This window comes from Epinephelus fuscoguttatus, linkage group LG15 (genome assembly GCF_011397635.1).
Source record: "Epinephelus fuscoguttatus linkage group LG15, E.fuscoguttatus.final_Chr_v1".
Taxonomy (NCBI): Eukaryota; Metazoa; Chordata; class Actinopteri; order Perciformes; family Serranidae; genus Epinephelus; species Epinephelus fuscoguttatus.
In genome coordinates, this window is record NC_064766.1 from 22,446,567 (window position 1) to 22,473,231 (window position 26,665).

General features: G+C 41.1%; 2 protein-coding genes across 8 annotated transcripts in view; both read right to left on the reverse strand.

The window, feature by feature from the left end:
* Nucleotides 1-4,952, reverse strand: part of sugt1 (SGT1 homolog, MIS12 kinetochore complex assembly cochaperone) — a 33,995-nt gene extending 29,043 nt beyond the window's left edge. For 4 of the 5 annotated variants that reach the window (XM_049598352.1, XM_049598350.1, XM_049598349.1 and 1 more), the window contains exons 1-5: nucleotides 4,790-4,952; nucleotides 4,643-4,691; nucleotides 2,481-2,571; nucleotides 1,816-1,885; nucleotides 1,482-1,552 (exon numbers count right to left, since the gene is read on the reverse strand). In XM_049598352.1, the coding sequence (XP_049454309.1) occupies nucleotides 1,482-1,552; nucleotides 1,816-1,885; nucleotides 2,481-2,571; nucleotides 4,643-4,691; nucleotides 4,790-4,929 (421 nt within the window). In that variant the 5' untranslated portion in view covers nucleotides 4,930-4,952. The remainder of the gene's footprint in view (nucleotides 1-1,481; nucleotides 1,553-1,815; nucleotides 1,886-2,480; nucleotides 2,572-4,642; nucleotides 4,692-4,789) is intronic. The other variant, XM_049598351.1, reaches the window with a different exon arrangement.
* A 2,449-nt stretch (nucleotides 4,953-7,401) lies between these two features.
* Nucleotides 7,402-26,482, reverse strand: LOC125902010 (ETS-related transcription factor Elf-1-like). 3 transcript variants are annotated; one of them, XM_049598093.1, is made up of 8 exons: nucleotides 26,246-26,482; nucleotides 21,765-22,198; nucleotides 21,543-21,666; nucleotides 13,497-13,601; nucleotides 13,148-13,303; nucleotides 12,955-13,029; nucleotides 11,040-11,235; nucleotides 7,402-10,923 (listed from the first exon to the last, which is right to left on the reverse strand). In XM_049598093.1, the coding sequence occupies exons 2-8, from the start codon at nucleotides 21,822-21,824 to the stop codon at nucleotides 10,311-10,313; spliced, it is 1,329 nt and encodes a 442-aa protein (XP_049454050.1). In that variant the 5' UTR covers nucleotides 21,825-22,198; nucleotides 26,246-26,482; the 3' UTR covers nucleotides 7,402-10,310. The 3 variants fall into 3 exon arrangements, with proteins under 3 accessions (XP_049454050.1, XP_049454051.1, XP_049454053.1); XM_049598094.1 differs by lacking the exon at nucleotides 26,246-26,482 and adding an exon at nucleotides 22,891-23,095; XM_049598096.1 differs by lacking the exons at nucleotides 21,543-21,666; nucleotides 21,765-22,198; nucleotides 26,246-26,482 and adding an exon at nucleotides 20,615-20,785.
* Between the last annotated feature and the right edge of the window lie 183 nt (nucleotides 26,483-26,665).

A 26,665-nucleotide genomic window follows, 5' to 3' on the forward strand; every position in this document is an offset into this window, starting at 1 on the left:
AACTATTTCAGAAAATAATCTGCAGATGAACTGATAATGAAGAGAATTGTTAGCTGGAGCCCGACTACAGTATGAAAGACCAACTGAAGCTCAGTGTGAAGAGTGAACTCTGTCATGTCTAAGTACGGCCAATATTCTGGTTCATGTGGATCGACAACATGTGGTCATATGGAGTTAAATGCATTTGCTTTACCTGATTAACTGAATCCATAATGTCATGTGATTATGATGTAAATAAATGCGTAGTCTTAGGGCGCATTCACACCAGGATAGTTGATTGGTTCGATTGAGCGGGGAATGCCAAAAAATTTCACACCTTCATTTGGTTCGGTTCACTTTCACACTGCACAGGAAGAAGAAAACCCGGCTCATTAATTGGCCAGGACTGAAAACGCAAATCACGCCAGGGCCACACCGCCCGCGGAAGCGCCGTGAATAGCCTCGAAGCGCCAAGAAGTGAAGCCAGTTTCCTTTTGGCGCCCATGTTAACCGATTGTGTCATCCACACCTGCCGCGCCGCGCAGCTCCGCCGGCGCTGCAGTGATCATTTTGGCGTCTGGTCTATTTTCTGCGCGAGCCGCAAGTGAATATGTCAAGCCAGGCAGTTACCCATGATGGAAAAACAACAGCTGGGAGCAGAATCGCTTGTTGACCAGCGTGGAGAAATGCACGTCTGATGTGAACAGAGGTGCTCCGGCTCGCGCGAGAATTTCGGTGCGCTGTGCTTGCAGGCAGTGTGGCCCTGGCGTCAGTCGGCAGTCAGCAACTGTGACATATATTCCTCTGACCATCTATCAATAAGCGCCTGCATTTCCTCACTACTCAACATCTGCCCACAAGACATTTTCCAACGTTTTCTTTTTTTATTTCTGCTTTTCCCAGTTTGCGCTGTTTTTTTCCCTACCCAAAATGCACTGCGCTCTACGTCACTTCCTCTCTTTGGTACACTGGATAGTCCGTTTGCATATCCCACAGTAAGCGAACCGCACCCGGGTTCACTTGCAAGTGAACTGAGTCACTCAGTTTTCAAGTGGACCAGGATTCACTCGTTTGGTCTGCACCAGAGTTCGAATGAGAGTTCACACCACTACAAACGAACCGAACTATCCATGGAAGCGGACCAGGGTTAATTTAAAGCGGACCAAATAGCGCCAGTGTGAATGCGTCCTTATTGCAGCAAGATCTGCAGCAAAAAAAGGTGACTGCTAGCATCAACTACGGCATCAAATATAAACAACAAGATCTCCTGTTGTACAAAAATGGACGAGGCAAGATGGAGTCAAAGAATAACTTGAAGAGTCTAGTACCACAACTACAACTTTAATTTCAGATATAAAATGTTTTATAACAAATATTGTATAATATAATATATTGTATTCAATGAGGAGAGTGGAATAGAAGGGAAACTGATGCAAACAGCAGTTGGTGGAGAGCAGGATGATGGAAAGTTTGTACTCGAGGTCGAAACAAGCTGTACTCACCATCCAGTTGGTGTCCCTGAGTGAAAGCTGCCTCAGCTGACTCATAGTGGTTCAGGTGGTATTCTGCTATTCTGCAGTTGGGAGAGAAAAACATGCCACATACACTTAGATCAGGCAGGCCTAGAGTTCTGACACATGAAATTTAGATCATGTACCTTGTTAAAGAAGTTAAGTGACTAAAACAATTCTTGTACAGAGAAAAAAGTTGAACTTCTCATCACAAAACTCTTGACGTTGGTCATAGTGACTCAAAACTTCCCTAACAGGGATAATGTGTTTAACTTTAACAGCAGATGTGATTCTTCCTTATTTATTTATGTTATATTATACACACCCTGTTCGCATGAAAGCAAGGGGAAGGCTAGGTTTTAGCTGCTGGGCTTTTTTGGCATCATCAACAGCACCTGCAGAAGGAAAACAACACTATGTTTATCATCCAGATTCATTTATCCAGCCTGTACCACTTAAAAAATTAAGATTCATGCATTCCCAAGTTCCTTTAGTGACTGATGGCAGATTACTAATTCAAGGATCTTATAGGAAATGTTCTTTTCCACACTCTGTACCACAATCACAGTGTTTAGGGGACAACTATGTTATGTTTGTATATTGTACATTTATATTTCCTGCAAACTAGTGTTGTTAAAAATATCAAGTTATCCATACACATCACTTCTGAATATTTTCCGCAGCATCGATACACTGGCACCAGCTGTGCTCTCTCTCTCTTACTGTTAATGTTTACTACAGTCATTCTGCTGTTCTCTGCTACTAACCAAGAAAATAAAAGCTGTCGTTGTCATGTTGCAGACTTGTTATATTTATCTTGAAATTAAAATAGTATCAAATATTGACCTTTTTTTCAAGGTATTACAATGAAGTTAGAAATTCCAGTATCGTGACAAAACTACTACAAATGAGCACAATCATGCATATTCACTCAAAACGATTGCATTATCACAAATATGTGTCTGTCAACGCAGATGTCTGCAGACTTACAGCGGTAGTTTTTGAGAAGTATGTGGGCATAGGCACGCTGGCAATACCACTCAGCGTTGTCAGGGTCTCCTCGCAAGGCTTTATTAAGTTCCTACAAGAAAAGAGATGGAATTTAGAGTGGACAGCTCAGAGGGCTGTTGTGATTCAGAGAGTTGTGATAATGATGGAAAAGTTACATTAAAAAAAACCTGACATGTCTGTCTCTTCTGTTTCTACACTGTCAACACCAACCATTATTTTAAGAAAATATATTATTATGGAATTTATTAAGAAAACAGTGGTGGGAAGGCTGGTTTCTTTTCTTTTTCTTCTTCCTCCAGAAATAAGATAAGTCTTGTTGCCAAGTAGGCTTCCACTTACAAGTCATTTGCCTTGGTGTTTGGTGCATAAAACACAAACAAAAGCAACAGTCAAGAACATTTATAAGGCTTAAAAATATTACAATAAAAATACACGATGAAAATGCTATAATAACATGTACAAAATAATTGTTCTACAATAATAAAGCTACAGTTTTGTAGAAGATGTGCAAAAGATGAGATATCATCGAGTGTCTACATTACTCACATATGAACTTAGAAAAACTAGAATGAAATATGTTTAGGTATTAACAAGGCAATAAAACTATTACAGAGAATTTATTAGAGAATAGTTGAATCTATTGAAGATTACAGTGTACGCTAAATACATGCTGTTAGTCCTAAAAAAACAATTATCACTAATGTTATATCATATTAACACATTATGAGTAAGAAAAAGATGTGAACTGTAATGAAGTGATAATACTTAATTACAATACTTTAGTATTTTTGGGAGTATATGTACATTACCTAAGTTCTTATACCTCTCTCAACTTTCACATAGATTCAACTACATTTCCTAAGCAAAATATATACTTTTAGTCAGATAATTTTTTTTAGTTACTTACTATACAAAACAGGGAAGAAAGGGAGGATGGCACAGACAAATTAAATAATTTGAAAAATTTGCTTTTACATTCTCTTTGGATACGTAGACCCCGTTTGCATTTGTAACTATTTAGATATTCACCCTCTGTTAGCATTTCGTATCTAACCTTCTGTGCTTTTATATTTCATATTTTCCAGCATTCCTTATTTAATACAGTCTTTACTTTTAAGCACCTTCTACAAGAAAAATCTGTACCTGCACTGGTATCTGTACATACATTTATCTTCAACTGCATTCATATCATTGATAGCAAAGTATTAATTACTCCTGAACTGAACATTACAATAGCTGCAGTGTCAACCACAAATTGGCACGACCATCGTAAGCATATCTACTGTCGTGACAGCTCTCTGTAGTCGTCCTGGGACTCATTTCACTGCTGTGTTTTAATTCTTTTTACCTATTACTTCTATCCATGTGTGTATCTGTGTCTGTGTCTGTGTATGTGTTGTGTAAAAAGCTACTGGGTGCCTTAATTTCCCTCTGGATTAATACAGTATCTATCTATCTATCTATCTATCTATCTATCTGGACAAAACTGGATTTCATTCTTTAAAGCTTTTAAGTTGTGAAGAAGATCTACTTTTTCTCCAAGTGTAAGGTAGGCTCCATTTTTAGTAAGTGTACATGTAAGGATGAAATAAAATTCTGATCACTTGCTGTTCCAATAAGAGCACTTACTTGTACTTTCAATACTTAATTACATTCAATAGAACACTACTTTTGATACTTAAGCACAGTAAATATCAGACACTCGACGACTTTTACTAAAGTATCATTCGTCATTCAACATAGTTGACTTTTACTTCTATCAAAGTCATTTTCTTTTAAAATATCTTTACTTTTACACAAGTGTGACTTCCAGGTTCTTCATCCACCACTGTTAAGAAATGTGGCTTGTATAATGGTGGTAAAGAACAACAAAATAAATGTGCTGCTAAAGTAAAAACTGTATTGATAGACTGTTAATAATAATATAATGTACAATAAGTTTTGACGCTGTTCTTGCAGAGTAAGGCTAACAGGAAACGTTAGCTAACTCGGCTAGCTAGTCACAGTGTCAAAGTCGGTTGCTAACATCGGAAACGTTAACACCACCGAGCAGCTAGTCAGAATAAGTTTAGGCTATTGTGATAAAACAGAGTTACGTGATAATAAGTGTGTGTTCACGGCTAGCTAGCGCTAATGTTTACCTCCAGAGCTGTCTGTGGATCCTCGTCAATGACGCTATCGAGGAAGCTGCTGTAGCGAGGGAACAGAGCGACAGTTAAGAAGCTGCTCACACACACAAATGAATGAAACTTTAATAAAAGCTCGTGTATATGTTGCGGTAAACTTGCCGTTCGGCTGCCATGGCTTTGCTGCGGACGTGGATGCTGTTTCTGGAGTGGCAGGAAAGTTCTAGCAAGATGTGGAGACTTCTGGAAACGTGATAGCAGCAGCAGCCACAGCTCGAGCCCAGCAGCAGGCCTGTCAACATCCGGCTGCACACAGCGCTCGCAGCGCCGCAGCGCCATCCGGCGGCCTGGAGGAGTCATGACACGGCAGCCTTATAACACAACACCGCTGAGCTCTCTGGCATGAAAACACACGTGGGTAAAACAGGATTGCCAATGTTGTTGCTAGGCCTGGGCGTCCAAGGCTTCAGCCCCAGATGATTAATGACTAGGCTGGGGTCTAAATAGGCTGTATATAAAAATAATAATGATAAAAATCCCCGGATCTAATCATGTGCCATATTTCATGCATGCACTAAAGTTTTGGGTCCTCTGTGTCATACAAGACAGAGAGTGCACCAGTAAACATTTTAATGTTGCAGCTGGTAAAGGTGGAGCTCATTTTAAAGAGTAACTGTAAACCACCCAAACCACCTTTTTTGAAAAGCAATGTATTTTGGTATTTAGTACTGTTTTTGACAATTCAGGTTTCAAATCTTGACATTTGAGTGTAAAGAATTTGAATTCTACTCAATGTGTTAAAAATATGCATAGTGACTTCCCTCTACAGGTTGAAATCTGGCTATAGGCTGTTCTGATGCCAAGTGACGTATAAGGAGGCAGCTTTGTCAGCAACGAAGCCCCCGTCACCACCCCATCATAAAAGAGCAAAGTCTTCTGACTCTGCAGACTGTAGCAAGTAGTGGATTGAGCGGACTAAGAGTCGTGATTGTGTTCCTTGATTTAGCTATAATGCTTATTAGTCAGTTAATATTTATGAGTTAGTTTTGCAGAATGGGCGGGCACTGTTGCTTTCCCGGCTGCAGAAACATCTCCAGACTACACAGCTTTCCAGTAGACCTAGCATTTAGGCACCAATGGTTGCACGCTTTGTGGCAATCAGACTGTGATCTCTCACCTAGAGCCAGAGTTTGCAATGATCATTTTTCCAGGGACTGATTTTCAAGTCTCATGGAGGTGGATGTGGGTTTTACCAAAGCACTCATGCTGAAAAGCAAAGCAGTCAGTGTCTAGCGTTGCTCTCCCAGTGTCTACAACACTTTCTATAGGCTACTGCTGGATAGTTTAAACTAGCCCATAACTACACAAATATTTTTAGTTGATTACATGATGTATTAATAATCTAAGTTTTAAAGTAACTGTAGCAGAGTCAACTGTACAATATTTTCCTCTGAGATGTAGAGTAAAAGTATAAAGTAGCATAAAATGGTAATACTCAAGTGCAAGCATTGCAAAATTCTTTAAATTTTAATGATGGCAGTTGCAAAGTATTCTGTTTCCACTTAATTCTAATTACTAACAACTACTAATATTTTTAACATGACAATTCATATTTAGTCTGGAAAATAAAATATTTTAAAATAACAGTTTTTAAGTGTAAATAAGATGCCAGAGTGTATTAAAAGGCAATAAAATAGAGCTTATTCATTAAAAAATAAATAAATAAATAAAAAATTCCAGTGGAGGATCTCTCAGACCCCCCTTCAGAGGCCCACACTTAGGCCCTAATATCTTCAAATCCTAGAAACACCTCTGAGGACTGCCATTCCTTAAATACCACATTTCTTGAACATACATCAATTATTATTATTAATCATTAATTATTTTGGGTATGGGTGATTCTTCATCTATTGAGATATTTGCGTCCCTGTCAGAAATAAGAAAAACAAAAGCACAGTTCTTTCTTTTTTTTATTTCTTGCACACTTACTTGGCACCAAAAGTTAAAATTAAACAAAAATTAAATGATTATATAGTCATTATTTTTATTATGTACAAAGTGGGCTCTCATTTGTGGCTTTTGTTATATGACCTTTGTCCCTTAGCCAGATTTTAGACATTCGACCCTACTTAATTTTGAACTTAATATTGATCTAATATTAACGTCAAATACAAATGACACATAAATACCAATTTTAATTACATTTATCAGGTGCTGTAAAATACATTGGTATTTTACGTTGTGTTCAGTACCTCCCAAACATGCATTTTCACTTAAAAAAAAACACAAACAAACAAAAAAAAACTTAGCATGTGAGTCTGACTCTGAGCATAGATGAGTTTCATATCAAGTTTTGGTGAAAATGCATTTGTTTGGGAAGTACTGAGCATAAACCTGGATAAATGAGACAAGGATTATACTGCTTAAATTCGAGTCTGCAAACGGATGTTTTGATAGTTTTTCTGTTGTCAAATGCTGTCTTCAGTCAATTAATAAATCAGTATATTGGCATTTTCTGTGGAGGCATGAGAGAAAAACAAAGTTTTCTTCACAAATTCAAGGTAACAAGGCATGAGTAATTTATTTATAAATGGTACTTCTGTGGGTGAAGCATTCCTTTTTAGAAAAGTAAAAGTATTGGTGATAATAACGTAAAAAATCCTCCAAAAAGTGCAACTACACTCTCACAAAAAAAAACCCTTTGTCACATTTACGAGGGTGTTTCCACTCCTGCTACTTCACCCACTGACGATGGTAAACTGTGTGCTGTCAAGTAAATGAGTGACGACAGTTTTCACAGAGACAATGACAAAATTAAGTTTATTTCATATAATAGACCATCATCTTTTCAACACCTCTGGACTGCGTGAAAGCAAACACACCAAAATAAGGCAACAGAAACTCCAGCTCTCCCTCTGCTACAAGCTTTCATATCAATATCAGTAAAACTTACAGCATCAACAGACCTCCAGATAAAGCAAAGAGAGGGGATTCCAAATAAATGCTTTACTCATTCATAAAGTGAAATCAGTTTTGCATAGGGCTCCCTGTTGGGGGCGAAGGCACAGAAGCATCTCCTAAACCAAGTTTAGCCTCACAGAAGCCGGCCTAAATCTTACAAACTCAGTTTTCATTTGGAGCGACGTGTGTGAGGCTGAACTAAGATCAACTGAAGAGAAAACACTGAACTCAACATTACTTCATTATAAAAGGGCCAGACGCTTTACTCCTTGCATAGAGTACACAGTCTGTGTGGTAAAACTAATTTTGTGCGAAACCTGAGGGAGAAAATGGCAACAAGGCACAGAGTCAAGCATGTTCACAGACATACAGTATATAACACACAATACATAAAGATATAAAGGCTTCAGAGGTCCATATATGCATTTATATATGTGTAATACATAAACAGAGTGAGTGCATAGCAAAGAGGCTAAATAGTAGCAGTGTGAAGACGAGGCAGCTAAATAAAAAAGGCCGTTTCACTGGTGATTGTCGACAAAAGGAAAATCCACCGTGCGGATACATACAACTACAAACAGCAGCAGTGCTCAATTACTATTCTAGAAATGACAGTGATCCCTTGTTTTCAATATTTCACAATACAAACATAATTCAGTAATCTTAAAAAAACAACAATAATAATATGGAATGTTTTCCCTTAATAACCTCATGATTACCAAGAACACAGGAAGCAGGGACAGGATGGACTGAGATCGTCAGGCGCTGAGAGAAGAAACGTACAGCAGGCGTAAACATTAGTGCAAAGCCATTTTCAAGGAATGATTCAGCATGTGATAGTACATAAAAATAAAGAGCGAGAGTGAAGGCAGAGAAGGAGGGCACAGTGTGCTGATCGGATCATCTGCTCCGTGACGCTGGAGGTGAAGTGTGTCGGCAGAAGGTGCAGAAAGGCTGTGGATTCCAGTGCATGTCTGTCTTGGTTGTCTTGTATGATTACAGGCCAGAGAGAGGCCCTGTTCACACCTGGTGTTAGTATGCATCCTGGGTGATCGGATCACAAGTGGACAGCTCTGAGTGCAGGTGTGAATGCATCCAATGCGTCCTCAATGCGTCTTAAGAATGAACGACCACACTGAAGGAGGGCCATCTCAGCTGACGTCTGTTTATCTGAGCAGTTTCCCACACATTCGTGTAATTGTGGCCACGATAACAATATCTGCCGCCATCTACTGATGTTCTATTTTTGGAGCTGGACTGCTCATTAGGAGGGCTGCTGGAATATATACATGCTTCTATTATTCACTGCAGCACACTCTCTGACTGCAGAGCGACTCAGACGGAGCAGCAGAACACCAGGCACAGTTAAGTGAAACTTAACCATGCACAGCACTGGGTCTAAAAGTTTGCTTTCACTCGCCTCTGCAGCAGCTGCTCCTCTCATCCATCGATTTGATCTGCTACGATTGGAGCAACTGACTGATAATCAACCCTGCAATTCAAAAGAAAGATCTCATGAAGAGTTCAGTCTGTGCTGCGTTCACATACCCCACAGAATTTAGAGAGGGGACACAGAATAATACAAAATGACCCGAGCTCTGATTCTCTGTTCGAGCCCGACTGGGCCTGACTCGATCCGCGGCGTGGGGCCCATCACTGCAAGGCAACTTGGTTGGCAGTGTAGAGCCGTGATCATCTGTTCGCCGCACTGCCATGAAACACTGCACACTAGACACACCAGGGGGCGCAAACCAAACCTGCCCAACCTGTCACACAGCTGTCACAACACAGACTACTGAAATAACAGCAGGAGGCGAATTTGGAGAAGTGGTACAAGGAAACATGTCACCCTTAGCTTTTAACAAATGTTTTAACTTAAAAAAAAAAACGTTATATAAAATATATTTTTACAGTAGAAACTCAGGGTTTTAAACTGCTGCCATGAGCTGGGCTCGGGTCACGCTTGAACAGGGGCCAGATCAGAGCTCTATAACAAAAACGCAGTGCTAAAGGACCGTCTCTGGAGCTGCTTTCCTCCTGCCACTGAACAGCCACTTCAGTGTCTGCCCAGTTAGCACAAGCTGACATAGCAGCAGTTGTTCAACAGTCCCAACAAACTGACACTGACACCCAAACAACTCAGCCCTGTCATAAACCTGTTAATAACCGGTATGTAACGTTAGCTGTGTGACGCTAACAGTTAGCCCTATCACTGTGCGTGCAGCTATGTGGACTCTCAGCAACTGTAGAGGGAAAGGATTCACGTCTTTTCTTATAGAGCGAGGAGGAGAGATCCGATCATAAGGTGTCACTCTAGACGCATGTGCACTTGTCCACTTGTGCTCTGATCACCCAACATGCACGTTAACACCAGGTGTAAACAGGAGAGTGGCAGAAGGCAAAGCACAGGAGCTTTTAAAGTCTCTTGGAAAGTAAACTGCTAAATGCGGTGAGTTTTTGGTTCCTGCCAGTTTCCTGCCAGCTCAGGTGTCGGGGAGGAAGCAGTGATCTAGAATTACTGTTGTTACAAATTCACAATATCATCTAAAATACAAAAATAATCCCAGATCAATACTCCCACTCTGACACACTTGAGAAATGAAGGCCCTGGTGCACAGAGATTGCCACAGCAATGTGCAGCTCTGTAACTGGTCCTGAGTCGCTGGAGTGTGTGTGTGTGTGTGTGTGTGTGTGTGTGTGTTTGGGGTTGATTGGTCCTTTTCTATTGGTCAGAGCCAGTTAGGGGGACCAGCTGCGGAGTCTCCACTTGTGAAGTTTTGTGTCCTGGGTGTGACTTTACATCAGGTGTCTCCCGTGCACCCTCACTGTCCACAGCCACCTGAGCGGCGGCCTGCCGCTCACACAGACTCCCCAGCAGCTGAGCTGTTTTGAAGACAGAGGCGTGACCGGCGGGCTGCAGGGACTGGACCTTCTGCAGGTTCTGGAGGGTCCGCAGCATCTCGGCGGACACGATAGGCAAATGCTGCTCCTGGATCAAGCTGGTGCTGGCAGGTCGCAGGACGGTGTCACGCTGGCCTGAGGGCCTGGGCGCCGGCCTGGTCCGCTGGGTCGTTGAAGCTCGGACAGAGCTGAATGACATTTTCTTCTGTGGTGGGTGTGACTCTTCCTCCTCCACTGATTGGTCACTAGAAGGTATTGTGCTGTCATCGGAGTCATCACTCACGCCCTCATCGTTGTCGTCGTGATCATCATCGTCCTCCTCTTTGGTGCCATCTCCGTCTGTGATATAGATCATGTCTTTGGGCAGAGAGGTGAACTGGTAGACCAGACGCTGGCCTTCCACCTTATTCAGTATGCCTCTCTGGTAGTAGTACCTGCAAGGACACAGAGGTTAACAAACCACACATCTACACACAGATATTGTTCTCAAACACATGAACACATTATGACGGCATTTGCGGTTAGCCTTAGCCGACTCTTTGTTTTGTACCTGAGTGCTCTCCCCATCGTCTCATAATTCATATCTGGCTTGTTCTTGTGTTTGCCCCACAGTCTGGCCACTGCCTTAGAGTTGACCAACTTGAAGATTCCTGCTTGGGGATTAGTCCATTTAATGTAGCGGGGGCAGACCTGTCGGTCTTGCAACAACTCCATCAGGAACTGCCACAGGTACAGTGTGTTTCCTCCTGAAGCACAAACACAGGAAATGTGATGGAAAAGAAATGAAACAACGTGGAAAATGACTTCTGTAAAAAGTGATCCCCTGTGATTGATACTGGTCTGTGCTGCTGCAGCCTTTACGTCAAGGCTGATTAAAAGTTGTACGTGGGCTCTACATAGCGTCGAGCAGATGCTACTTTACTGTGTTATAGTTACTTCGGGGGCTTTCACATCAAGGACCCGAGTCCGGATCACTTGACCCCAAAGTCCAGTTTCTTTGATTGGTGTGAACACTGGGTACCCTACACCAACACGGTATGCTCACAAACAATATGCTATGGCTCACAAACATGCCAAGTTTGTAAAAAACACACTTTATTTTTAAGCACAGTAAATTTACGGCACAGAGTTGTTATTTTAGAAGTGCCATTTCCTGCTGTAGAGTGAATAACAGACAGCTAGTTGACAGAGACAGCAAACCAGCTTGACAACATGGCGAAACAAGTACAATGCTGAGTATATTAAACTGTGTAGACCTTGAACTAATGACTAAGGAGAAATCTCGACCCTGTGGCTGGACCAGTTGGGAACCACTGCTCTAAAAGGAGTTCTTAAACAAATATAAAGTCTTAATTTAATACTGATGCCTCTATGTCAGACAGCAATGCAGCCTGCTGCAGACACACACAGATCTGTCTTCTCTGTCGCCTTCGACCTGCATGCAGAGCTTCAGCAGGAGGCGGGGAGCTCCACACACGACATTATTGTGCATCCCTAGTCTGCAGCGTCCTTTTCTACACTGTAGCACAACAAAAATGTCACATAGATGAAGGTGCAAGTGTACTTGGGTACGTAACATTACTAATGTGAAAGCTGTGCAATACTACTTCTTGTTGTTATATCAGATTTAATGTAACATTGATTAGCAGGCGCAGTCTGCTTCTCTTTCACCATTTCAGTTCATTTTTAAAAACTCTTGTACTTATATTACTCCTATTGTTACTGTATTAGGTACTGGTTTTTACTTTTGCTCCTAGAAAACACCTTTATCTTGTACGTTTGTATATTCTGTCAGATATTTAATACTGTATTGTTATAAAACTGGGCCCAGTGAGTGACCCTGACTCGGGGAACCCATTGGTTGTCTGGTAGGGAATTGTTAAAATTGAGGTTACTCCACCTATTGTTACTGTAATTTGAAGCATTCTCTGGCACAAGAATTTCCTACAGGATACATAAAGTTGTATTGAACTGAAGTGAACTGAGTGGCAGGTGAATGGAGGGGCAGTAATCGTACTCAGACACGGTACAAAATCAATCACACCTAATATGAACACCCTTACTACTCTCTTTGATTTGGTTCATCTTGTCGTAGAAGAAGGAGCAGCCATAAATGTGTATGACGAAATGCAATGCTATCAAATGGACTAATCACAGGTGTTGCAGTCTGCATTGCCGCAACGTGTGGTTCCATTTCATGCCCGTTAGGCTGCGCCGTAGGATACGCACCTACGGAGGCCTTACAACACAGATTCAATGCAGAAAAATAAGCCGGCCTTTATTCTGGGGGCTTTAAATTCAGACTTGTGCCGTACTGAGAGTGTAACTAGGTCTGACCTAGTGAGATCGCTGACTTTCAGCGCTTCTTCAGCCATGAGACCACCGCATAAAGTTGCCATTACAGTGACGTACGATGCCTGTCTCAAGGGAAGGGGCTGAACTAATTTTGTAATGTGTGAAATTACCTTTGTTGTATTTGTCCTTCTTCACTATAATATCTGGGGTGGGAGACTCTGCCCGTCTGTGTCGAGGTTTTCTCCCTGAGTGGTTAAAATTCAAAGCAGGTAATTTAAAAAGATATTTAACATAATCACTCAATTATTTACAATTACCCATAATTCAGTTTGAGACGAGCTGATAACCCAGAAAGTGACTGACCTCTCTTTTTGGACTGCAGCTGTGCCGCGGGCTTCTTTGTGTGCAGCGAGTGCCACTGTGGCTGGTCGACAGCTCCCACGATGCCCTCCGCTGACACAGTCACCTGGGTAACAGGAGTAGTGATGACATCACCCAGTGATGGCAAGAAGGTCTGGGCTGCAGAAGGGGGGGGGGGGGGGGGCATAAACAGATTTAATGAAAGAGAACAGTGCTGTGACCACCATGTCTAAAAATAACATCTCGCAGTCAGACGTGTCCTACATCAAAAAGCGGCGGGGAGGTTTTATCAGGGCATCTTCGCTCTGTTCGCGGGCATGTGAGTGGTGTTAGCTCAGGTGAGTGTGCTTACAGTAGTGTTCCAGCGAGAGGGTGTCAGGACAGTCCATGTTGAGGAGCGAGTCAGCAGCAACAAGTGTCTCCATGGTCTCCTCCTCGCCGCTTTCACATTGTTCCACTGCAGACGAGAAGGTAACATACAGGACAGTTTCAGCAGGTGGAGGAGGAGGAAAATCAAACACTCATTGTGAGCACCATAAATGAAAGTGACAACACCTGCCTCTGAATGGCAGATATTTAAGGGACAGAGGGCAGTGGAATAAACTTTTGTATCTGACATGCCCCCACAGCCGAATCAGACGGGTTCATGTACCCCCCAAATAGATAGGCTGGGACAGAGTTACTGCTCCAAGTGAAGGAGTTCAAGTATTTGGGTCAAGTTGTTGGAGTCCAAGTAAATGGAGCGTGAGATGGACAGGTGGTTTGGTGCAGCATCAGCAGTGATGTGGGTGTTGAGCCGGAAGGCAAAGCTCTCGATGCACCAGTCAATCTACATGCAGACCCTCACCTACGGTCATGAGCTGTAGGTAGTGACCCAAGAGAACGAGAATGTGGATACAAGAGGCTGACGGTGTGCGTCAATTAGGGCTGTCAACGAATATTCTAAATTCGAATTTAAATTAGAATTTGAAAAAAAAAAATGGACCTTCGAATGTGAAAATTGATATTCGATTGTGGAGAAAAAAAAACACACCACTTTGCGAGCAGGTGTTGGCCTGGGCCGCTGCACTGAACGCACTGGTGCAGCCGGTGTGGATGACACAATCGGTTAACATGGGCGCCGAAAGGAAACTGGCTTTGCTTCTTGGCGCTTCGAGGCTATTCGCAGCACTTCCGTGGGTGGTGTGGCCTGACGGTGAGAGGGAGGGCGAGTGAGAGGTCCACGGCCGTTTATAACGTAATGTTATAAACAATGTGTTTTAATGTGTAGGTATGTAAATGTTTCCAAAGACGTTTATGTTGAAATAAAAATACCTACAAGTAGTTCTGTTTCCTTGTATTAATACATATACAAGTATGTTTCTTTAGTAGTTTGCCCTCTTGTGGACATAATGCAAAAAAAAAAAAAAAATCAAGCAGTTTGAACCTATGAGTTATTTTTAGAAGGAATATTCGAACGCCATTTTTGAGCAATATTGACAGCCCTAGTGTCAATTGATTTTGAGATCCTTTTATTGGTTTATAAAGCTCATAATGGTCTTAGTCCTACGTATTTATCGGATTTGCTTTTATTGTATGAGCCCTCTAGAACCCTCAGGTCTTCTGGTCGCGGCCTTTTAATCATCCCCAATGTTAGAACAAAAACCCACGGTGAGACATCATTTCATGACAATGGTCCACGTATGTCGAACAGCTTTCCTGAGGACCTGAGGGCCGCAGAGTGTTGATGTTTTTAAAAGCAAACTCAAGACCTACCTTTTTAGCTTGGCTTTTAATTGAAATTGTCTTTTATTTTTAATTTTTATTTTATTTATCTATTTTTTTTAAAATGTCATTATCTTTTTAATTATTTTCTTTGTTTTTTTATTATTATTTTTGCATATTTATTTTTATTAATCTGTTTTTCTAGCTGGCATATTCTTCTGTTTTGTTACATATTTATTTTAACTTATTTATTGACTGATCTAAAATTGTTTTCTATACTGAGTTTTTATCCTGCCTCTGGTGTTTCCTCTCTCCTCGGTTCCCAGTTTTTTATGAGTTATAATTTTAGTCTTTCCGATTACAGTCTTTGTTTTATGTGTGTGTGTGTGTGTGTGTGTGTGTGTGTGTGTGTGTGTGTGTTGGGGCAGTGGGTGGGGGTATTGTTTAATTGTTTTCATTGTGTGAAGCACTTTGTGTTGTATTCTGTTTGTATGAAAGGTGCTATATAAATTAAATTTGATTGATTGACAGATGTGAGTTTCCTCCGTAGGGTGACTGGGCTCATGTGGAGGGAAATCTGAGTAGAGCCACTGCTCCTACATGTTTGAGGTGGTTCTGGCATCTGATCAGGATGTCTCCTGGGTGCCTCCTGCCCCGGCTCATCCGACTGGTAGGAGGCCCCGGGGCAGACCCAGAACACGCTGGAGGGATTACATATCTCATCTAAGATTTGACAGTGGTCTGGTAATTGTCAATGTTTAGTCTCAGGCTTTTTTTCGTGGTGTGTTCGGTCAACTCTGCATTCATACCACAACCAGCTGGAGAGGCTGGACGCTATCTACGCTTATCTATTTCAAATTTTCCACTTCACACGCTCTCATCTGCCAAATAAGCAAAATGAGTTTCATTATTTTTTGTTCCAGTAAAAATTCAAAAAATGTTGAACATGTTTGTATCAGAATAAATTATGAAATTAGTGAGAGTATGACTCCAACCAAATTCCTGGGGATACATACTGATGAATCTTTAAGCTTCAAGTGTCATACTGATGAACTGACAAAGATATTGTCCAAATATGTTGCCTTATTTTTCAAGCTGAGGCTTTTCCTTCCACTTAAAGCACTTTTAACCTTATACAAGTCTTTATTTGAGCCTCATATATATTACTGTGATTTTATATGGTGCAATAGCTCTCGATTTATCTGATGAAATTACAGATTCTACAGAAAAAAAGTTACATGCACCTTATCCTGGTCCAAGGTAAATGCTCCTACTGACCCTCCTTCTCACAGGTACAGTCTTCTGGAGCTCACTGAATGTAACATCTTTTATAATGCTTGTATAATGTATAACATTGTATTTATGCTCAACAGCAGACTCTGACCTTGTTCCAGCTGAGTTTTCCTCTTATACAACTGACACTATAAAAAAGCATCTTATAAAAGGGTAAAAAACGTAAACTTAAAAGTACAAGCTGCAGTGTGGCTTGCAGAGACTGATAACACTGTAAAAAATGTCATTATCTGTTTCTGATTTCAAAAATATGTTAAAGCATGAACACCCTAAACAGCTGGGAAATTCTTAACTTGTCACACTCATATCCTTTTACACTGTACTGTTATTACCACCTTCCATGTGTCTCTATTTATGTTATCTTACATATGAAACCAGTGTTTAGACTGATGGAATAAATGTCTCCAGTAGTTAACATTAGGGTAGTTAAGTCACAAGGTTTTTGGTTAGTCTTAGGTTTTTTTAGGTAATACATTTTACTGTGTATTACATGCATTTTCTTTTCTTAAATGGAAATAGACAACGTGTTTCTAATAGGGATGCACCGATCAGATATCTGGATCGAATATCAGCCCGATATCATCAAAATAGATGGATCAGGTAACGGAAAGTGCAACCTATACCTGAGGCGATCCTTTCCCTTTAAATCTATTGCGACGCGAACTACATCATACGTCATGGAGCGAAGAAGAGAATCTGCTGTGTGGAGGTATTTCACACTATTTCAACTGCTGTTGCACAATTGTTTATGTTAAAAATAAATAGTTCATCACTGCATTAATCTGTTTCATCTTGTTTCATTTTATCTTAGGAAAGAACTGTGTCGTAATCAATGCATGATGCCTCTAGTCTGTTCTACATGTAAAGGTATTTAGCTTCTTAGGCCAACCATGGTATGGGATCGGTATCGCATATCGGCTGATAGTCAAAGCCACAGCATCGGGATCGGTATCGAAACTGAAAAAGCTGGATCAGTGCATCTCCAGTTCGTAACCACATTTGTAAAATACAATCTGTTTCATGTCCCTATTTTCAAGCTTTGGATTGCTTATCAGCGTGTCCCATTTCACATTGCCACTATTTCCTATGAACTGTGCTTTTTAAAAATCTGTTTTTGTGAATAAAACTGTAGATTGATTTGAGTCTGTGGTGCCACAACTGACTCATATTGGTAAGACAGTGAGGTGTGGAGGGGACACAGTTAGTACAGGTACATAGCCTCAACAGGGCGTGGAAGAAAAGGTAGAACAAAACACAACCATGTTTTTTCATAATCCCCTGTAATGGATGGTCGTAACAAAACTACTTCATACAGCAAAAAGTGATTAAAAAGTTAAAGAAAGGACAGTGCCCTAATTTCTGCCTTCCACCTCAAAGCAATGTGAATATTATAATATGTATTTATTGTAAAACTAGAGCCTAGAGGGTTTTATATACACAGTTATCACAGAGAAACACCTTTTTTTTTTTTTTTTTTTTTTTAAAAAGGCTACTTTAACTTAAAGATATACTCTGCAGGATATTCCTATATTCCTATGTATAGACTCGTAATCCCTCTTAATCATCACTTTTTACTCACTACGAGTGTGTGACGGTGTATTTATCTGCAGAGCCTCTGCCTATATTTTCTGTGTTCTGCATGTTTATGAGTGTGTACCCCCACAGCGCTCAGGTGAGGTCGAGGCTTTATAAAAAGGCAGCAACCAGGTGCCAGACTACAACCAGCAGGCTTCCAAGAGACACAGTGCCAAAACAAAATGCAAATATAGCGAGGCAGAACGCCAAAATGGGTGACTAGGAGTGAATACAGGGCTGGCTTTTATTTTCACACTCACTAGTGAGCGTGTTTATAGACTGTGAGCTCAGTATTTCAAAATGTATCTCCTCTCAGGTTTAAACTCGACTTTCCAAGCTCCAGTGAAACAGATACTGTTACAGTGTTGCGGCGATACACCGGTTTCAAGGTATCCCATGATATGAAAATGAATGGTTATCGCACTGTGTACATTTGCTTATCTGTGATATTGAAAAAAGAAATGCAACTGAACAGATAATCTGAACTGTATTTTAATTTTTTTTAAAAGAGAGACTTTTTACACATACTTCCATTATTGGTTTCAAGTTTTAATTACAGTAATACAGTAATGAAACATTTGTTTAACCAAAAATAACCCTTCAATTTTCATTCCTTTAGAGTCATTCTGACTGATAGTGTAATAATAATTCTGTAATGCCGTGATACCAAGAAACTGCGATATTTTCTGAGATGGTTATCGTACCATGAAAATATCATACCACCGTGACCCTTCACTGTTACCACTTTGAAAGATTTAACACAGCTCTTCTAAATTAGTTCTGATGTTAATCTCATTTCCATTACACTCCATCTGCTACAATGACATCATTCTGAACTCCATGCAAGGGATGATAATGATCAATCAACGATACGAACGTAATGTAAAATTTAATCAATGAAATACATACAGAAATAAATAATAAACACAATTTGCAGTCTCCTTTTACGGTATAGTGGTGTATTTTGAAAGCACGTTTCACTGACTAATATTGGCAAACACAGAGTGCACATATTTGATGACACGGCGGGCATCTTGGGGTTTAGAAGAACGCAGCACTGACATAGTAAAATCAAGCAGGCAAAGTAAAGCATTGTTCAGTTATATTTTATGTTTCATTTGTCTGGGCCTCTACATCATTATATGTTTCACAGGTTATGTAATGCTCTCAGAGAATATGCAAGATGTTGCTGTGAGCTTTGGTTGAAGAAAAAAAAACACTTTTGGTATAAACAAAGTGTGGTTTTTTTTTTAAATCACAAGTAATAGATTGATCATTAATGTTGCCAATGATTGTTTAAGGAATGTTCTGACAATTTGTAATTCTATTCCATACTTTGGATGTACACACATTACGCTTTGCATCGACATAGAGCCTACGCCGTAACCTACGCCAAAGCCTGCCATGCACCTCCCCAGAAATGTAACTACATGTAGCGGCGATACAGACCTCCTGTCTATTTCTGTAAGCTGAAACCATTTCCCTCAGTGGAAACTAAGCTTTTATTTACTTTAATGTAACAGATAAAAAACAATAAATTGCGAAGACAGTAAAGCCTCCACAAAAATAGCATTTCAAGTCTTATGTGTGATTTATCCTGGCTTCATATGAGCAGAGGAAATCTGTGGTTGTTGCTAGGTTAATTTATACAATGTAAAATGCCATTGGCTTGTGCTAATAACGTTAACGTGTTGTATTTGTAAAACGTGTTTAGTATAAGACAGTTGTTTTGTCAGTGAACCTTGTGAGTTGTAATGGAGGCAAATTATGTACCGTTACCTTTGTTAAATGTTGCTGTTGTCCCGGGTTTTATATGAGAAAAGGAAAAATCCGCTAGCCGCTAGGCTAATTCATATAATGTGGAATGCCATAGGCCTGTGCTAAAAACATTAGCTTGTTGAATTTGTGGGGAAAATGTGTCCAGCAAAAGACAAATGCTTTGTCTGCGAATGCTGTGAGTTACAGTGAAGCTGATTTGTGTACTTGTGTCTGAAACTGTCTCTACTAAACCATGTTTAATGTTTAATGTGTGTTTTCAACTAAACTTGGAGGTGTAACTGCAGAGTGACACAGACACACCACCACACAAGTATAAATGCTCACAACGGCCACATGTGTAGGCTACGGCGTAGGGTCTGCGGCACAAGTCTAAAAATCACTTAGGACTCAAGGAGTTCTCAAAGAAATATTTGACATGCCTCCACCTTTCTGCACCACACCCTCTCCTCTCATAAATACCAAACAGTCCCTAAGAGAGACTTGTCTGTAGTTTGGGTGAACTGGCCCTTTAATGATCTAAACAGATGATCACATAGGCAAAGTTTTTTTTAAATATTGGTCTTCACTTCCAAACAGCTAAGATTAAACTACATTTTTTTTCACTTCCCTACAGTGCACAGTCAGATAGATAATATCAGTGATGGTTCACTGCTGCCTCCACACAAACAATATAAGCAGCTGTGGGCTTCTGTAATTGATCACATCCATCAGCATACATCTTACCACATGTTTGTCCCCGAGGCCAAATATTATCAGAGGGAAATCTATTGTTTTGTGCCCATTTATTTGTGTGACGTGAGTAGTCTGTGCAGCAGTGAGCTAGTAAACATCTGCTAGCTAACAGCTGTTTGTTCTGGGCTCAAACACTTTGTGCCGCCGAGCAAAGCAGCGAAGCACCTGTCCAAACAAACAGCCCCGTCTAAAGAAACACCGCAGGTAGTCTGCTGTCTCCACAACTGTTGTTAGTCTGGAGTAAATTGTCCATGACTGTCCGGGAGCGCTGTCAGTCACCGTTAACGTTAGCTAAGTTAACCGAGCCTCGCCATGCCCAACTTCAAACTGCTCGCTCCAACTGGGACACAGTGGGAAAAACAACCCGGAAACAGAAACATAACTTACTTTTAACTCGCAGCACTGGTGAGGAACAAGCCATAGCACATGTGCTGTAGCCCCGAGTGACCACGTCTACATCCTAATATGATTCATTAACGGTCTTTCCCAGGCACAAGCCAGAAATGTTTTGTTTCACTTCCTGAATTTTTGCAGAGGGTGGTCCATGTGCTCGTGCGAGCGGTGCGACTGCGCATGTGCAGTCCTAGGCCTCTGATTCTGGTGGGACTTTGAATTTACTAAAACTGAAATTATATGGAGGACGAAAAATTACATAAGTATCAATAAATAGATACTACATTAAAGTTAAATAAATAAATAGCAAATAAATAAATAAATAAATAAATGAATAGAGTAAATAAATGCTGAAATAAATTTTAAGAAATAAATAAGAATTTATTTATTTATTTCCTGTTTAAATATCAACTTTTATTAATTAATTTGTTTAATTATTTATGCATTTATTTGTTTATTCCTATGGTCACTGATACATTTATTTATTTATCCACGTATGTATTTATTCCTGGAACTACTTATATATTTATTAATTAATTTCCATATTCATATTTTTCCTGTATGTGAACATTTGTTATTTATTTAAATATTTATTCATTTATACATGTATTTAATTGTTCCAGTATTTATCAATTTATTTATTATTTTCTATATTTATTTACTTATTTATTCATACAGTTTATTTATTCAGTGATACTTGTCATGTCATTTTTCATCCTCCATAAAATAAAACCTTCACAGAACAAAGGTTAGACTATTTACTTATCATTTGATTGGACTATTGGATGACAGGTGGGCTTCAGTCATGACATGTGAATGGAGCAGGTAAAGAAAGGCTGAAGCGTTTGTGTGCGTGTGCGTGCGTGTGCGTGTGCGTGTGTGTGTGTGTGTGTGTATCTCTGCATGTGTTGTACACACTGACCTTTGAGCAGCTGCTGGTTATGCTCTGTCTGTGACTGTTCACACGCTAGGCCTGCATAGGAGAGCAGGTGTGGATGTGGAACCTGCTCCACAATCACTGCAGGATACTCTGAGTATCCCCCCAACTGCAAAGAAAATCAGATTAAATCAGGTCAGAATTTCTCTGATTGAAATTTGTTTCACCACACACAACAAAATCCATCACTGCTTGACATTCACTTACCTGTGACATGCTGACGTGGTCACTGGCAAAGTCAAAGATGAGCTCTGACTGTTGCAGCATGGCTGAATATCCCAAACCCACACACAACCTTTAACTGTGTGAAAACAGCATTGCAGCTTTCCTCTGAAGACTATCAATAACTGAAGAGGTCAGATGTGTTTTTTTTCTTTTTGTCCTGACAGATCCAGTTTTTGGAGACAATCCTCAGATGAACAGCACTTGACTGTCAGTGTGAATCAACCAGACAGCTCCCCCCAGGATACGACGAGGCCAGTCTCTGTCCATGCAGCGCAATTCAACAGTGGAAGAGTGATGCGAGTAAACTAATTGACCAGAGACACAGAGGCGTCACAGGAAACCCGTGTTCACTTGCTCTGCTTCAACTCTCGATGAGGAAGTGGGGGCTGCTAAACTGTCCTGTGGTCTGACTGAACCTGCCAGATAAGAACACAGAGAAACAAGAGCAAATGTGTTAGAGGCAAAACACAAAGTGTTAGTCTCACACCTACTGCAAATATCAGATGGTAACCAGCTGGATTTTTAAATAAAAATGTCCAAATAAAGTAAAATGTTGTCACTCTGTTTCGACAGGCAGAGAAAGCAGCACAGCCTGCTTCCCCCTTTCATATATCTTGCTCTTTTGCTCTTATCTTGCTTCTAAAAGAGGCCAAACCAGCAACAGGAAGGAAGCGTTTGCACTGCAATGTGTGCCTGGGCGTGTGTGTGTGGTATGAGTTGGGGGGAGGCAGCTGGCATTGAACTCGAAACATCATGTCTTTGCACAACGTTCAAGGTTTCAGGGGCGTTACGCTCACATTCCTAACAACATGACTGTGAAAGGGACATTCAGAACAAAACTACAAAACCTACTCCTCTTCTGGACTCCCCCTTATTCTCTCCTCGCTTGTTTTTCTTTGCCTCCTCTCTCTTGTCCTCTGGCCATGTTCGTTCCTTTTAATCGCTCGGCCCCATTCCCCTGATCATCCCTGCTCCTCTGTTTAAGTAATCCTGAGGTTAAAGTCAAGCATTTTGTGAATTCAGTCTCTTTTGTTGCTGCTTTACACCGGCCTCCCTCTCACAATCGTCAGATTAAAGTTGTAAACACTGTTGGCACACCTGCACTTACCTTCAGCCCTCCTCTGTCGAAGATCACGCCAGCATTAAGGTTTTGTGCACAATAGATCTCCCACAGTGAACAAATCGCCTCCAAGGAAATAAATATAATCACTGAGCTCCTACATTTTAATCCCATTAATCCTCAGTTTGCTAGTCTCACAGTTCCTGAGCGCGCTTCTTTGTCTTTATATGTTTGTGTGTATGTGTGTGTATGTGTAATAGAGGCACAACATGTTTGGGTCAGTTATCACACAGGAAGCACAGCTCAGTTAGGAGGCACCGCTTCCTGAGTTCCTGCGCCAAACCGCTGCCAACATCATCTGCCAGCAATGGCCTTCTCATTTTCGACTTCCCTCTGATGTGCACAGTTGTTTGGTGCTCGATGATTCACATAGGACGTGAGTGAAAATGGCGGATAGTTACTTTCTCTGAGCTGTGTTTTAAAGCTAGTGAGGAGAAATGTTCTGCCTTTAAAAAACCATGCTCTGTATGCAGTGTGCAATGCTCAGTTAGAGGAGACATTAGAGCTGAAACTGAAAAATGAGCAGCATCTGTAACAGTTTTCATAATTGATTCATTGTTTGAGTAAGTTTTAAGAATTAATATAAAGAATTCTCTGGTCCCAGCTTTTTAAAACGTGAATATCTGCTGGTTTTCTTAGTCTGCTTTGATGGTATGCTGAATATCTTTAGGTCTAGACTGTTGGTTGAACAAATACATTTGAAGATGTCACCTTGGGCGCTTGGAAAATGTGACCATGGAAGAATTACACAGGCTCAAAGTGTAAGGGAGCCCCTCTGGGTCTCACCTGCAAAACGTCATTCAAGTCGGTTAAAACGTACTGATCAGGAAGAGATTCAAAATGACCACAATGGAAATACCTCAGAGAAACACTACCATCCACAAAGAGACACAAAAAAACAAAGAAGATACAAAATTACCTGTAAGAGACACAAAACCAAAAAAAGATGCACAACTAAAAAGCAGTGCAAAACAATGTCACAAAAAAGGCCAAATAACTAAAGAGTGTGCGTCTCTTGCTTCTCTGTGGGGGTGGGTGGGGGCTTTTGTATTGCTGTCTCCAGGGCCCCATTGTCTGATAATCCACCCCTAAATGTGATGGGCAGTTTTACTATTTCATGAGAAAATAACAAGTCTAGGCCAAAACCCACTGGCCTTTACAGCTGGACTGTGTATTAAACACGAGAAGTCTTTTAATTTGAAACAGGGGGCGGCAGCTTTGATCGGCTGTTGTGGTCCAGCCCAAAAATTCATACAAATACTTCTTGAAGTGAAAAACAAGACAGTGAGACACAGTCACACAGCAGAGGGGAGCTGCTTCCTCTCTGCAGCTGTACCCACTGATCATTTAACACAACCTTCGTCTCTTTAGCTCCACTCAGTACATCCCCACGGGACTAGTGGAGGCTGCAAAGCCATCGCCCACTATCAGAGCCAAGTTCTGCCAATAACGATAGTTTGTAAAATGTCCTGTCGGTGCAGATTAATTGGCCACACCAATTATTTGGTCAACCTCACATTATGGGTTGTTGGTAAGGTGGCACACCCGTCTGCCTCATGCAGGATTTATACTTCTGCGTCGAATTGATGCCGTACCTACAGTGTAGGCTCTGCGTCGACTCCTTTGGCGAGTCCGGGATTTAACCAGCTTCGGGAAATCTCTGCTCGTAGGCTAATTTATGCAATGTAAAATGCCATAGGCTTGTGCTAATAACGGTAGCATGTTCTATTTGTTTGGAAAACATGTTCAGTGTAAGACAGTTGTTTTATCAGTGAATCTTGTGAGCTGTAATGGAGCCAAATTTAGTGCCGTTACCTTTATTAATTGTTGTTGTCCTTGGTTTCATATGAGTAGAAGAAATCTCCGCTAGCTGCTAGGCTAATTTATACAATGTAAAATGCCATAAGCTTGTGCTAAAAACATTAGCATGTTGTATTTGTGGGGAAAATGTGTCCAGATAAAGACAAGTGCTTTGTCTGTGAATGCTGCGAGTTACAGTGAAGCTGATTTGTGTAATTGTGTTTGAAATTGTCTCTAATAAGCCATGTTTAGTGTGTGTTTAATGTGTGTTTTGGGTGTGTTTTGAATCAACTAAACTTTACAGCACTTCACAGAAACCTCCGCCGCTGACTACTGTTTTGGAGGTGTAACTGCAGAGTGACAAAGACACACCACCGCACAAGTAAATGCTCACAATAGTGTAGGCCACGTGCGTAGGCTATGGCGTAGGGTCTGCATAGAGCTATGTAAATCCTGCTTTAGGCTTACTGTGTAGGCGTAGGAAAGGCAGAGGTCCCGAAACAGAGCCAGAGCCAAATTGGAATAAAGTTTTCTTAGACTACATTGGTCCTGACTGAAATATATGTAGACAGGTTGAAACATAACTAACAGCTACTCTCCACTTAACCTGAAAACCCAGTTCTGGATCTACAGAATGGGAATCATGCCATGATTTTTTTTTTTTTTGGAATCAACAAATGTAGCACAGAAGACAAAGACTGCTGCATTTGGTGCTTTTTTTTTTCTTTCTTTGAGTGGTAGCTGCCGCTGCCTGCCATTGTGCCATGTGTACATATTGTATGTTCATTGTTAGTGTGCCCTGCAGCCTGCTGCTTCTATAGAGTAACAGCACAGAGCCTTTGTTCATCAGTACTCTGGTCACATAGGTTTGTCTCTGTGGCCTCGGCGCTGGGATCTGAGTCTGTGAAGTGGTTGCCAGGCCCCTGAGGACACTGATAAGCCCCCATAACATTCATTCCCCAGTTTGTGTATGTGTGTGTGTGTGTGTGTGTGTGTGTGAGGGAGAGAGCGACCGAGATAGAAAGAGTGCGGCTGTGTTTGACAGAAAGGGGCAGAGAGTGTGTATGTGTGTGTGAACTAGGCCAGGCTGATAACAGTATGGCAAGTGAGGGAGCAGCGATAAGCTCCTCTTGTTGCTTGCGGTAACCGGGCCTTGTTAAATGAACACAGTAAAATGTGGTGTGTGTGTGTGTGTGTGTGTGTGTGTGGAGAGAGGAGCAGATTGGGAATCGGGGAATGGTGGAGGTGGTCAGAACACACACCTCTGTTTTTACAGCCCCCCTGCTGTGCACATGTATTTGTACTTTAGCTGCCATTAATAGTAAATCATATATTTTTTTACGTAACATTTCTGGCAGTGTGTTTAAACTGTGTAAAACTGTCGCACACACACTCTGAAAAACACTTTCACTTTCTCTTCAGCACATGTCAAGCAACATACAGTCACCCGGAGAGCTTCTGACACTTTCTTCTGCTGTATGGAGTACTTGTCATGAGACAGAGCAGTGGGCCTGTCCTGTGGAATAATAAGCAGTGGGCTTACCTTGTGTTTACAGCTTGTGTCTGTATGTGGCAGAGCAGCAGCTGCCTGGAGGATCCAGAAGAGGAACGGAAATTGTTCTCATCCCTTTTGGCAAACACAGAACCTTCATCTGCTCACAGACCTGGGATCAGTTTCCCCTCGTGAATCCCCAGTCACCAAGGAAAGTGCCACACGGGCTTTAGATCACTGTTGATTTTTTTTCTTCTTCCCTTCAGCCCTTGCCAGTTATTGCTTCCTCTTTTTTTTCCAGAGAACTGCCCCCCCTGTGAGTCCTGATTGGTTACCTGTGTTGTGAGTCAAGGTAACCCATAGTGACCATTGTCAGTGTGGAGCAAATGTAAACACGGGCGTATTTGCAATGTAAAGCAGCAGAGAGCCAAGCAACCGGTCTGCAAACAGCCCAGTGGGTTAGATGAGGGT